The sequence below is a fragment of the Primulina eburnea genome, chromosome 2, assembly GCF_022965805.1.
Source record: "Primulina eburnea isolate SZY01 chromosome 2, ASM2296580v1, whole genome shotgun sequence".
Classification (NCBI taxonomy): Eukaryota; Viridiplantae; Streptophyta; class Magnoliopsida; order Lamiales; family Gesneriaceae; genus Primulina; species Primulina eburnea.
The window spans coordinates 40,399,142-40,413,041 of NC_133102.1; the positions used below are offsets into that span (position 1 = coordinate 40,399,142).

Consider the following 13,900-nt stretch of genomic DNA (forward strand, 5'->3'; position numbering starts at 1 on the left):
GAGTGAATCTAAAGATGAACATTGATTTATACATGTGTGTTGGATCTAAGAATGGGTCTCATGTGAGACCGCCTCACGGATTTTAATCTGCGAGACGGATCAACCCTACCGATATTGACCATAAGGCAAAAACTTGTGTGAGACGGTCTCACGGGTCGTATTTGTGAGACATATATCTTATTTGGGTTATCCATGAAAAATATTACTTTTTATGCTAAAAGTATTACTTTTATGAAGTGAAAACACAAACTGTTTCATCGGAATTGCTCCAAAAATGTTGGGGGAACCACGGTCTTTGGGCTGAGGAACCAACATTTTTCAAGAAGAACAATAAGCTCGCAGCCAGTGGGTGGCAGGTCGTTTTCTAGCGATAGACAGAGCCGAAAATTATATGGGGAGTCATTTCACCAGAGGGTTGGAGGTTGTTTTCATAACATAGATCATGAGCAAGTGAAAAGGATCCCAATGAAAAGAATGCAAGAACAAGGAGTTAGAGTTATTTGTGTTTCCGTCTTAAAGTCACATACATGAAATTTAGAGAGTGGCGAAACATAAAAAAATACCCTACACCACTCACTAAGACTCCGAAAAGAAGAATGCTTAGAGAAACTGTTGCCATAAAAGGAGAAGAACTTTCTAAGGTGAGGAATGAACTCACACCAGACATGTCAGCTATTGAAAATAAGGTAGAGAGCATATCCAAGTTTGGTCAATCGGCTACTGAAGATAAACTGGTGGATGAGGACGATGATTTGTTGAGTAAAGAAGACAATCATGACATAAAAATTCCAAATTTTTGTGTAGGAAAGTTCTGCATCTCAATAGAATATGCCACATGAGTGGTGATACTACCAGAGAAGTTCAAACTTGTTGAAGAAGAGTGTAGAGAGTCAGCACCTGAAGTATTAGTTAAAGCAGTAAATAATGGCAGCAAACTTCCCGAAGGTGGTTCTGTGTTATCATAAGAGAAGATCTCCCAAACAAGCCCAAGCAGAGGATTCTTGGAAAAACAACAGTCGCTATGACAAAGCACACTAGACTGTTGTATATCAAAGCCTGTGTAAATGAGAAGTTAATGTCTAAAGTGTTAATTGAAACTGGATCAGTCATTAATGCTCTTCTGGTGAGGATGTTAGGAAGTTTGGGCAAGAGTGAAGAGGACTTAACCCCACAAAAGTTTTGGTTACGTTTACTAGGGAAACCACCAAGACTATTGGGGTTTTTCCAGCTGATGTTAGTGTGTGGAGTGTCATATGTGTGCATATTTTTCAGGGTAAACTCATATGCCAATTTCCAAGCGTGGTTAGGCAGAGATTGGATCCATGCAAATCAATGCATATCATCCTCTATGCACCAGCTCCTATTATTTTGGAAAGTAAATGATGTAGAGATTGTGGAGGCTGAAGCACAGTCTTTTCAAGCCATTGCAAGTTAATTTAATCTAGGTACTACAATAGATATTTGACCCATTAAAGTTCATAGAAAAAGTAAAAGAAGGAGCGTAGCGATCCCGAGGGCAGCAGTAGCGAGAGATTGTGGTTTTGAGATAGAGCTGATCAATAACATCATGGGAGATATGTAGAAGGCATAGAACTAAGTCTTTTAGTTTGTGGACAAAAGAGCGAGAAGAAGATGAATGCAAGTGAGAGCGGAAGACGTCTTCTTTTAATTTGAAATCCAATTTTGGAGTTGAATGGGATATCTGGCTCAGAATGAATGATCCAGTTCCAAAACATCAATTGGATTTCACTGTTGCAAAAGATCAAGTTGCAAATAGGCATATACACAAGCAATCGGCTCATAAGGCCAATGAGTCAAAGTGAATTGAGCCCAAACCCCAAAAAAGAGGAATAATAGATTTGATGTTATAAGATAGCTCATTCGGAATTCAAACTGGTTTGAATAAGTCAAGTGCATACAAGCAGGGAAAGATCGTTGATAGATAATGGAAAAGATCGTGGAATAGTGGGGGAGCATGGGAACCGCCCAATAATCTTAAAAGAACGAGAATCCATCGAAATCAAAACACACATGTACGTCGACAACTCTCTACAAAAATAACAGTCTTACTCAAATTGTCTTTCATACTGTTCATTCCTATTCTAACATTAAGAATGGTTCTCATTCATATTTCAACATTATTTTATTATATTTTCACCTATTGCAATTTTTATACCGATTTGTATATAAACGATGAAAAGTTTCATCAAATTCTATTCTCTTTCATTTATTTTTGGCCTGGAGATTAGAAAGAATAACTGAGTTAAGAATACACCGTCTTTCGATTCCATAGAAATTAGATTATTTGCATTTTTTTGTTTACATAAATTAATGTTCATAGCACCTGACACGCTCCCATTCTCAAGAAATATGGCAAACAATGTAAGATGAATTGAAATTACCTTAACAGTAACATCGTAAGGACTTCGAAAATAATACTATTTTACCAATGAAATGTTTATTTTTTATAATAAAAAGTTTTTTAAAATAATAAAAATGTCGCATTCTACCCACCAAAAATTGTTATACAGATTTGATTTTTTACCGCCTGATACCTCGCTACTGCCCATTGTCACATTCGATTCAATATAGTTTATAACATTCAAAGTGCCAACTCCGAATTTTTTTATATATAAATTACAAAATTCGTCCCCGAAAATTTATTCAGTGGCCCGTTTCATCCCCGATCGGATCATACATAAATATATTCGAGGTTAATCATCTCTGTCGAGAACATCTTTATGCATGCAAGCCAGTATCTTCCTGATGTGCATCGCAGCCCTTTCAAATTCATCAAGAAACCTTAAAGCTTTCCTGCAATCGCGTGGCCTGAACTTGAAGCCCTGCATCTCTCAAAGCATTAATGGCCGAATTATAAAACCTCGAATCCAACATAGTACCCTGCATTTTCATGTCTTGCAACATCTCAACCAGTTCATCGACTCGATTCATCTTCGATAAAACAGCAACCATGATACCGGCCAATGCCTTATCAATGGTCCCGCCGTTCAACCTAAACTCTTGATAATACTTGATGCAAGTTTCCAATTCCTTTGCCCTATTATAAGCTCCGATAACAGTCGTGTAACTCACTTTATCTGGGGAAACTCTGCGTCGTTTCATCTCTTTCCATGTCTTTTCGATGACCCTCAAGTTTAGAACCTTTCCATGCATATCTAACAAAGAATTATACGTCCAAACATTAGGTTCGACTCCTTTTTCTTTCATCTTGGCTACGAGTTTCATCGCATCTCTTATACGTCCCATTTTTCCATACGCAGCAACCATACTAGAATAGGCCACAACACAGCTATCAAATCCTTTTCTTTCCATCTCCGAGAATAGTGTTTCCGCGTTAGAATACAACCCAAGTCGGCAGTATATATTCAAGATTGATGCATATGTCACTTGGCCAGGAACACTGCCTTGTGAGACAAGATCTTCATATACTTTTATGGCTTGTTTGGGACCTCTTTTCTTGGAGAATCCATTCACAATCGCGCAAAAGATGCAGTCTGACACTCTAACATTTACTCGTTTCATAGTTGCAACAATTTCAACAGTTTTTTCGAGCAACCCTTCTTCGACATACCTCAACACAAGCTTCAAAAACAGAGCAGGATCCCTTAAAATTTTCTTGCTTTCTGCTTCTTCCATAAGCTCCTCAGCCAGTTTTAATTCACCAATACTTGCAAAAGAACTTATCAAAGACGAGTAGATTAAATGGTCTTCGGGTATGCGTTTCTTCTGCATTTCTCTAAATAACTCGAGAGCTTCGAAACACCGGCCTAGTTTCCCCAAGGATTCACATATAATCCAATAAATCTGGGAGAAAAAAGGAGACGGGGTATCACTAATTTTTTCCATATTTCGATCCTCAATTTCTCGAAAGATTTCAATGGCTTTTTCGTAATGTCCCATTTTCAAATGGGCTTCCATTATTCGACAACAACAAGCGGCATCTAAAGAAATTTCACCAGATCTCATTCTTTGGTACAGAATAGTCGTGCTGCTATACATATGCAACTGGTTGTAGCCTTTCATGGCCGAGTCGAAAGCCGAAACAGCAACTTCTAAATCCGCGGCCGAGAAAATTTCTAGCAGTTCATTAACAAGTTTGAATTTTCTAGCTTTAACACAGCTACCAACTAATGCGCGACATGTAGATTTCCCAGGAATAACCTTAAAATTCTTGAAATCTTCACAGAGTGTAAATAATAAATTCCAATTCTTGGAACGAATCAAGTACCTAGTTAGAAGATTTAGCGTATATTTCTGAGGTCTAAACTCCGTTTTCTCTTTCGCCTTTTCGTAATACTGGAACGCTAGCTCTTGAGTCTGTGGATCATTACACGTACCACATATCAAACTATTCAATTCCTTTGAATTGTTCGGTATATCAATAATGTTTTCACATTTCTCCACCTTACTCGCTAAGACCGTGACACGCTGTTGAATCACCGGAACATTTTCATTATAAGTCGATTCACCTTCTTCCAATACAAATGGGGATGAACAAGTTGAAGAGTTGGCAGGTTTCGTGATTCTTGAATTTAGATTCAAGAAGAGAAAAGAAACCAAGGGATGAGATTCATTTCTGCTGCAGAGATGGTATGGAATGGGAATGTGCTGAAGGGAATTTCTGCTGTTACAGTAGAAGCAAGAAGGTATTGAGAAGCAATCTGGAAATTTTGCAATGGCCATTGAAATTTTTAATTTTATTTTTTTTTAGCAAGAAATCTTATAACATTTTGGGATTCGAACAAGGGGAGAGATATCTTGCACTGTTTTGCTTTGTCTAAGGTTGCATCTTATCTCACCACCACCTTATCTGTATAGATTTTTTGCATGGTGATTGCTTTGTGATCCATTCATTGGGTGACACGTGGAGCACTGTGAACTTCTAGTTTTCCAGCCACACGGTCGGTTTTTTTTTTTTTTTTTATATATATTTTGTAAAAAATGCGTGTGTAAATTAAACATGAATCATCAGTCGAACTCATCGTCTAAATTTGTCTATTCTAGTTTTTTTTTAATCCTTGTAAGACTAATTGGGTATTGGTCATATATCTTATATCCATTTGCTTCCATAAATACTTATATGAAATCGAGAACTATTGCTATTGTATTTTAAAATATTGACATATTTTGTGTCCCATCAACATTACGACAAAATCGAAAAAAAAAAAAAACAACTTAAGAGCTAAGATTCAATTTTTTAATTACCAAATCATCATTTTGTACCAAAAATAAAACATTAATTAATTAGACATCCTTGTTTTATCGAACATTTATTCAAATTCTATAAATTTTTTGTGTTATAACTTTTTATGTTATCAATTTATATATATATTTATCATCCATATATTAGAGACGGAACCTATGTGTTGGAACATTTCATATTCGCAATATTGATTTTGATGTTAACAAAACTTGTTATTGTGTTTCTAACATATTTACTTAAGTGTGAAGTCATTAAAACAAGAAGCAAACTGAAACTGAATTCTGCACAAATTGAATTTTTGGCAAGCTTCGGTATTTTGATGATATTTCTCAACTGGATGATTCAAATGACAATCCCCCAACATAACTGATCAGAAAACTCAATTTCGAAAAAGTCGTATTTCACGTCAGTTGGGCGAATTCGGATGTTATAAGGTCTAACTGATCGCTGAATTACCGAACTGATTGCACAAAAACAGCAATCAGTTGGGTATGAGTAGTTGGGGTATTTGGGTCATATCTCTCAGCTCGATTATTGGAATGAAGCGATTCAGTATGTGTTGGAAAGATAATACGATGATCTATAAATCATCTTCAGAAGTCAAAATCTGAATCGAAGTTTAAGATGCTGATAAATGACGATTAAGCTACAGGTTCTGTACAAACTGAAATCAGCCAGACTGATTTCAGCATACCAGCTGAACTGAAACAGCAGCTGCTGACCAACTGAAAATGAACCAAACCAGGTGAACTGAACCAGACTAGTTGACCACTCGGGAAAATGTCCAGTAAGGCGAATTTGACCGTTGCAATTTCAGAAATAGTACAAAAACTTGTCAAACGGTCATATTTTTGTGTCTAACGTATATATTAGGCTTATAAATACAACATCTTGAAGATCAAACTAGGGTTTTTGAAGAGGATTCAAAGCATGGTCAATTAGCATGAAAAAATTAGCTAGTTGAGATCACAGACCCTTGTATGAGGATATATTTGACATGTACACTGTAAATGATAAATTCCTCACACAAAATCACTCACACATATACAATAGAGTTGAACTTCAAATATTAGTTGAGTGAGTCTTCACACAAAGACGTAAAACAATGTGTTTGTAGTCTTTGCATATGAGACATTAAACAATATGCTGATTGTGAGGTGCTGCCTGCAATCTTGAGTGCTAGGAGTTCTAGTTGGGTGTTGTCTTTCCAGAGTGAGTTTTTACAAAGAGTTGTATAAATCAAAGTCTTCTAGTGAATCTTTCCCGAGGTGGAAGAAGGGGTGACGTAGGAGCATTTGAAGTCTCCGAATATCCATAAACAAATTTGTGTCTATTTTTTTTATTGTATTTACTTATCATTTACATTGTGTTAAGGATGCATTGTTGAAGCATTTTATGTGTTCTTCAAATACAAAATTATTGCATACCAATTGTTTGATAAAATGCTTCAATCAAAATATTTTTTACTCATTCAACTTGCATATATGTTAAATGCTTTACAAAATATTTAATCGATTTATACGAAGGATTATTTCGAGTCCGCTTAGTTTGAAAACCAAACTCTATTTAATTCATCGGTGTTCAATATTTCAAGAACTGAGCTATCGTAGCTCAATGATTTATTACCCTCTAACCGATCCTAGCACAATGTTAGAATATGGTGGTTTCCAATCTCACCTAAAAAAAAAATTAGTAGTTTGTGTTGAAAACAAAGAGTTGTGTTGAAAACAAAGAGTTGGACTTATTGAATGTTGAAAATAAGAGTTGTAATATTGAAAATTAGTGTGTGATGATATATGTAATGATGTATTTATTTTTGAATTATTTTCAAAAAATTCTATAAATAGATCTCACAATTTTTAAAAAAAAAGTTGTCCGATAAATTAATGACAACTTTTAAAACATGTTGGGATTCGAACAAGGGGAGATAGATGTCTTGCACTGTTTTGCTTTGTCTAAGATTGCATCTTATCTCACCACCACCTTATCTGTATAGATTTTTTGCATGGTAATTGCTTTGTGATCCATTCATTGGGTGACACGTGGAGTACTGTGAACTTCTAGTTTTCCAGTCACACGGTCGGTTTTTTTTTTTTTTTTTTGGATATATTTTGTAAAAAATGCGTGTGTAAATTAAACATGAATCATCCGTCGAACTCATCGTCTAAATTTGTCTATTCTAGTTTTTTTTAATCCTTGTAAGACTAATTGGGTATTGGTCATATATCTTAATTATATCCATTTGCTTCCAAAAATACTTATATGAAATCGAGAACTATTGTTATTGTATATTAAATTATTGACGTATTTTGTGTCACATTAGCATTACGACAAAATTGAAAAAAAAAAAACCACTTATAGAACAAAGATTCAATTTTAATTATCAGGTCATCATTCGTATAAAAAATAAAACATTAATTGATAGACATCCTTATTTTATCAAATATTTTATTCAAATTCTATAAATTTTTTGTGTTATCAATTTATATGTATTTATCATTCATATATTAGAGACGGAACTAATGTTAGGATATAGTGGTTTCCAAACCCGCCTAAAAAAAATTAGAAGTTTTTGTTGAAAATAAAGAGTTGTTTTGAAAATAAAGAGTTGAAATTATTGAATGTTGAAAATAAGAGTTGTAAATAGTGAAAATTAGTGTGTGGTGATGTATGTAATGATGTATTTATTTCTGGATTTTTTTCAAAGAAATTCTATAAATAGGTGTCTCAATTTGTGAACAAGAACACAATTGAGTGGAGAAAATTTTATAAAAGTTGGTAGTTTAAATATTTTGTGAGTTTGAGATTTTTACTTTTTACCGTAAATTTTTACTTTTAACACGTTATCAGCACGATACTCGAAGGTTCGTGGTGTGCTGTCGTTGATCACCAAATTAATTCTTACTCTTTTAAATAAAAACGAGTGTAATGGTGAGTAGGGTCGAATCCACATAGAACGGTAGATTTATTTCTTTGGATACTAAAAATAAAAATGAGGGATTTATTTTGATAATTACTAAATAAAATAATCTAAACTAAAATTACCAAGAAAGAAAGAATATTGAATCTAAAATTGAAAATTAATCGACGAGAATAAATTGAAGAATTTAATACGAGAAAAATACTGATTCAAGGGGATTCCACTATTTAATTTTATCACTGTTCATTGGTTAACCAATCATTTATTCATGTTATTCCAAACAATTAACCTTAGAATTATAGGGATAGCCGCTAAAATTCTTGTGTTTTCCTAAATTAATTGACCAAACCCAGCATCCAGTCAAAACTTACCAATAATCAACTGGGCACGATAGCGTTCCATATTAATTAAATATAGCATTTTAGTTTCGTGAAAACAGTTAATCCTAAAATCTAACAACCGAGATAGCTGCAATTGGAAGATCTAGTTCCGTCGATTTATTTATATGACGCATATTATGATAGCACAACACATCTAACCTATTGCTACTCACGTACCAATTTTTCATGACAATTACGGATCACTGAATTCATGATTAGCATTAGAAAATCATACATCAAATTAAATTGTCAGATTAATTGACATATAACATTCATAAAATTAAATCATAAATCAACGAATACTTGGGCAAACAAGAATAATAAATTAAAATACAGAAACCTCACGGTGATAAAATTAAAATAGTAGACTATCCCTTGAATCAGACTAAGAAAATTACCTAACTTAGTTTGATATACAATCTCCATGAAATTTAAATAATAATAATAGAAAAGAAAGGGTGCAAACTAATTTGTTGGGAGAAAAAAATGAGAGTCATGCGCCTTCTTTTCTTCCTTTCTTCGTGAGTTGTGTTGATTGGTATTGTAGAAATCTTGGTTGCCGCCACTTGTGGAGCACGTGAATAGTAGGTAAAACAACTTGAAAAGAAAAGGTTGGGTCTAAAAAATAAAGCTAAAAAGCTCACTAATCTCTTAATTAACCCTAAATTTTAAAATAACAGATAATATTTTATCTAGATTTTCCCTTCTTGCGATTTTTGGCAGCTGAAACATCATCACAAGGCGTGGCCACGTCTTGTTCCAGGACCTCTTTTGGTTGGGTCATTCTCTTTCGAAACTCTATCTTGAAAACTTCAAATGTGATAAACATCACATTTTTAACTCAAATTTGCTCCAATACCGTGAAAGTTCCTCCTACAATAAAATTACACAAAAATGTATCAATTAAACATATCGGAGGTTGAAATAACGGGAAATATGGAAATAAAAATACTAACTATTATGAGCCTATCAGTTCGGTTCTCCATATTTTTCTAAGTTTCAAAATACAAGAAAAAAGTAACATTATTTAAAAGTAAGAATATTTACTATTTATTTATTTTTATTGTGTATATATTTAATATATAATATCATGTTATTATATAAAAAGAGTCTATGACACGTCATTATAATACGTGATATTATTATATTACTTATATAATTTTATTGTGTTATTGTTTATTTATTGTATATATATATATATATATATATATATATATATATATAATATCGTGTTATTATATAAAAAGAGTCTATGACACCTCATTATAATAACGGTATGTGATTATTTCAATAAAAGGAGTTTTTGACACCTCACTATAATATTGTGATGTGATATACATTGTTGGGTGCAATAATTGTCCTTGCTTGGTAGAGCGATCGAACCGTAGTGCTTGAGTTGCTGTGCGGTTTAAAAGATTTGAGTTGCACCATTACCACTAGCTATAGCTTTTGGTAAAGCGGTAAGCACTCGGTCCTACAATTGGTATCAGAGCCAAGGTCACGGGTTCGATTCCCATTGATTACAAGGAGTGCAATTATTGGGAGGAAGATTGTTGGGTGCAATAATTGTCCTTGCTTGATAGAGCGATCGAACCGTGGTGCTTGAGTTGCTGTGCGGTTTAAAAGATTTGAGTTGCACCATTACCACTAGCTATAGCTTTTGGTAAAGCGGTAAGCACTCGGTCCTACATACATAATTATTTAAACATGATTAACATTATATACATCATATTATTACCATAAAATTTACATATATATACATTTATTTTTTTAATTTGTAACGGTCATAAACAGCTAGTTTTTACCCTATAAATATGATTTCACAAACACATTCAATCACTCCAAACTTACTCTTCCTCCCTAAAAATTTCCTAATCAAAATTTTCGAAGAAGAATTAAATGTTTCTTTTAAGGTTATTTTGTATAATTATTTTGATTATTATACTCACTAGTCTTATATTTATCAGAGAATATCCGTCTCGCGTTTTTTTATTTAAAAATGTTTGCACTTATAATTTATCAGTTACTTTGTATTGCTGTTTTAATAAATTTATAACTTAACTAATAAAATGCATTGTTATTTTTATAGTACCACCATGTCATATTTGAAAAAACTCGAATTTGTTGCGCTCGACATTGCAGGAAAAAATTATATGTCATGGACTCTCGATGTAGAAATGCATCTTGAGTCATTAGGTCTAAGTGAGATCATTAAAGAAAATGGTATCTCATCATCACAAGAAAAAGTAAAAACTATGATATTTTTGCGTCGACATCTTTATGAAGGATTAAATTGTGAATCTCTAATTAAAAAAGACCTAATGGCTTGATGGAAAGGATTAAATGAAAGATTTGAACATATAAGGGAAATTATACTTCCGACCGTCTGTGATGAATGAAATACGTTAAGATTTCAAGATTTAAGAATGTCAGTGATTATAATTCGGTGATTATCAAATAATCTCGTAATTAAAATTTTGTAGACATGAGGTTACGGAATCAGAAATGCTTGAGAAAATATTTTCCACTTTTCACGCATCAAATATAACTCTACAGCAACAATATAGAGTGCATGGATTTGCGATATATTCTAAACTTATCGCATGTCTTCTTTGTGGTGGAAAAGAACAATGTGTTGCTAATGAGAAATCATCAGTCCGGACCCACTGGATCAATAATATTTCAAGAAGTTAATGTTGTAAGTAAAAATGAATTTAAACATGAAAACCACTATCAAATTCAGAGACAAGGTTTTGGTCGAGGTCGTGGTCGTGATCGTGGACGTTGAAGTGGTCGTGGTCGCGGCCTTGGTTTTGAAAACAATCGAGATATTTACTTCTATAATTCATCTCAAAAGGACGTCACGAATCACTCACTGAAAAGGCATAATTTGAACATGAGTGTTAATGAAAATCACTCAAAACAATTTGAAAGTTCTTGTTTTAGATACGGTACTACAGGACATTGGTCTCATATTTGTCGAGCCCCCGAGCACCTTTGTAAGCTCTATAAAAGAAAAAGAGACCAACTTCACTGAAAACAGTGGCCGTTTGAGTTATTCAACTCATTTTAATTCTGCAGATTTTCTGAAAATGATCAATATATTGCTGAAATTGTGAAGGATCGTGTGTGTTGGGCTTCCAGTTGATGCTTGAAACATAATATTCTCCAATGAACTGCAATAGCTCGTGTTCTAAGAATGTTAATATCGATGACTTAAATCGTGTTTTTTTTAACAGAAAAACCAAGCGGATGATACCCGAAGTAATCCTTCGTAAAGAAAACTGTTATATTAGAAAATATTTTAACTTATGTAAACTGAATAACTGAAAGAGACTAGATTAGTTTTTGCATTCTTCAGTTCAGTTATGGTGATAACTGAACTGACGGATACTTTAAATAATCCAAGCAGTTTAAAAACAACAGTTAATCAGTTAGATACACAAGATATGTTTACGGATGTGCGGAGACTTCAACTGCTCATACGTCACCCCTTCTATCTCCACGAGTAAGATCCACTAGAAGACTTTGATTTATACAACACTTTGTACAAACACACTCAGCTAGGACTTACACTACTACCTAAACTGAACTCCTAGCTACGACTGAAGGCAGCACCTTCCAGCCAACACTTCTTTAACATCTATGTGTCAAAGACTACATAAGCAAGTTTAACGTCTTTGTGCAATACTGTGTTTGAGTGGTTGAGAGTGTTTGTGTGTGAGAATTGAACAAAGATGTTCTCACACACTGAGGGAAGTAAGCTTCCAAACTAAGTAGATAACACGTTAAATTGTCTCTCTGGGCTGATTGCTTCTGAAAGTTGATGTGCAATGTGTGTCTCCTTTCTTTTCTCTCTTGTTGAAGCTTTTTGTTTGTGTATATCGTTCTTTTTCTTCTAATTCTTCTTGTTGAGTCTTCACTGATCTTCTCTTCTATTTATGTTCGATCGTTCAGTGAGACTCAATATTGTATCCATTGCAATTTGAATCGGCTCCTTGGACTTTGTGTCTCGTCTTTTTCACTGCCTCTTTGGAGCGTTTTGTTTTTAATGCTCTGATGCAACGTCCATTATTGTCATTTGACTGGACAATGGCTTTGTAGCTTCACGCACAGCTGGAATCCACTTTGAATAGGCTTTTCTTGATCTGCAACTGAAAGATTATGACCGATGCTTCGAACTGGTCAGTTGAACTGATCTTCAGTTAGGCTAGTGAAATTGGTTGACTCGTTAGTTGAACTGATTTCACTTCTTCAGTTGAACTGGTCAGTTGGGGTCTTCGTCAGCTGGACACATCATCGGCTGGCCAGGCTTCTGAGGTTTACCTGCTGAATCACCTATCAGCTGGACAGTCAGCTGAACTGCTTGTTGATAAATCAGTTTGACTGATTCAGTTTCAGCGATCAGTTGATTCGATCAGTTGGCATTTCCAGTATCTTCAGTTGTGGCTTCGTAAACTGATTAATTCAGTTTTAGCTATCCGTGCACTAAGGTTGATTATTAGTATTAAAATAACAAGTTTTGTTAGCATCAAAATCATGCGAAGATTGCGAACATGAAATGTTCCAACAAATTGAATGTAAAATATTTTATTTTTCATGTGCTCATATGCTAATGTTTTATTGTATAATTACGATATGCATTATATTTTTCAATAAATTACATATGTATGTCAGTAATTTTTTTCTTTGCATATTTTTTGAAGTTCAAATATAAAAATTGCTATGAACAAAGCTAAACAAAGAACTAATCTCATGGAACTTTGCATACCTGGTAGTGGTACAACGCATACTATTCTCCGAGATAAAAGATATTTCTTGGAACTAAAACCAACAAAAACAATGGTGAATACAATATCAGGTCATGTAGACTTGATAAAAAGTTGTGGTAAAGTACATTTTTTGTTACCTAATGGTACAATTTTTTTTTATAAATGATGCTTGGTATTCACCAAAATCGAAAAAAAATTTGTTGAGTTTAATAACATATATTCTCATGGGTATGATACTCAAACAATAAATGAAAGAAATGAGAAATATGTGTGTCCTATCATATATAAATCAGGAAAGAAATATGTAGTTGAAAAACTATCAATGCTCTCTACTGGATTGGATTATACATATATAAGTCCAATTGAATCAAACATGGTAGTTGATAATTCTTTAATACTGCTTAATCGGCATGATCGATTAAGACATCCTGGTTCAACAATGATGCGAAGAATTATAGAAAATATACATGGTCATCCGCTAAAAAACCTGAATATATTTCAAAATAATAAGTTTCAATGCAAAGCATGTTCTATTGGAAAACTTATTATAAGACCATAATCAGCTAAAATCTAAACTGAATCACCTATGTTTTTTGAACGTATT

The 13,900-nt window shown here is 33.7% G+C and overlaps 1 protein-coding gene across 1 annotated transcript; it reads right to left on the reverse strand.

Annotated features, from left to right (window-relative positions):
- Positions 1 to 2,613: 2,613 nt before the first annotated feature.
- Positions 2,614 to 4,799, reverse strand: LOC140823175 (uncharacterized). The gene has a single exon (XM_073184362.1). The coding sequence runs from the start codon at positions 4,702 to 4,704 to the stop codon at positions 2,794 to 2,796; it is 1,911 nt and encodes a 636-aa protein (XP_073040463.1). The 5' UTR covers positions 4,705 to 4,799; the 3' UTR covers positions 2,614 to 2,793.
- Between the last annotated feature and the right edge of the window lie 9,101 nt (positions 4,800 to 13,900).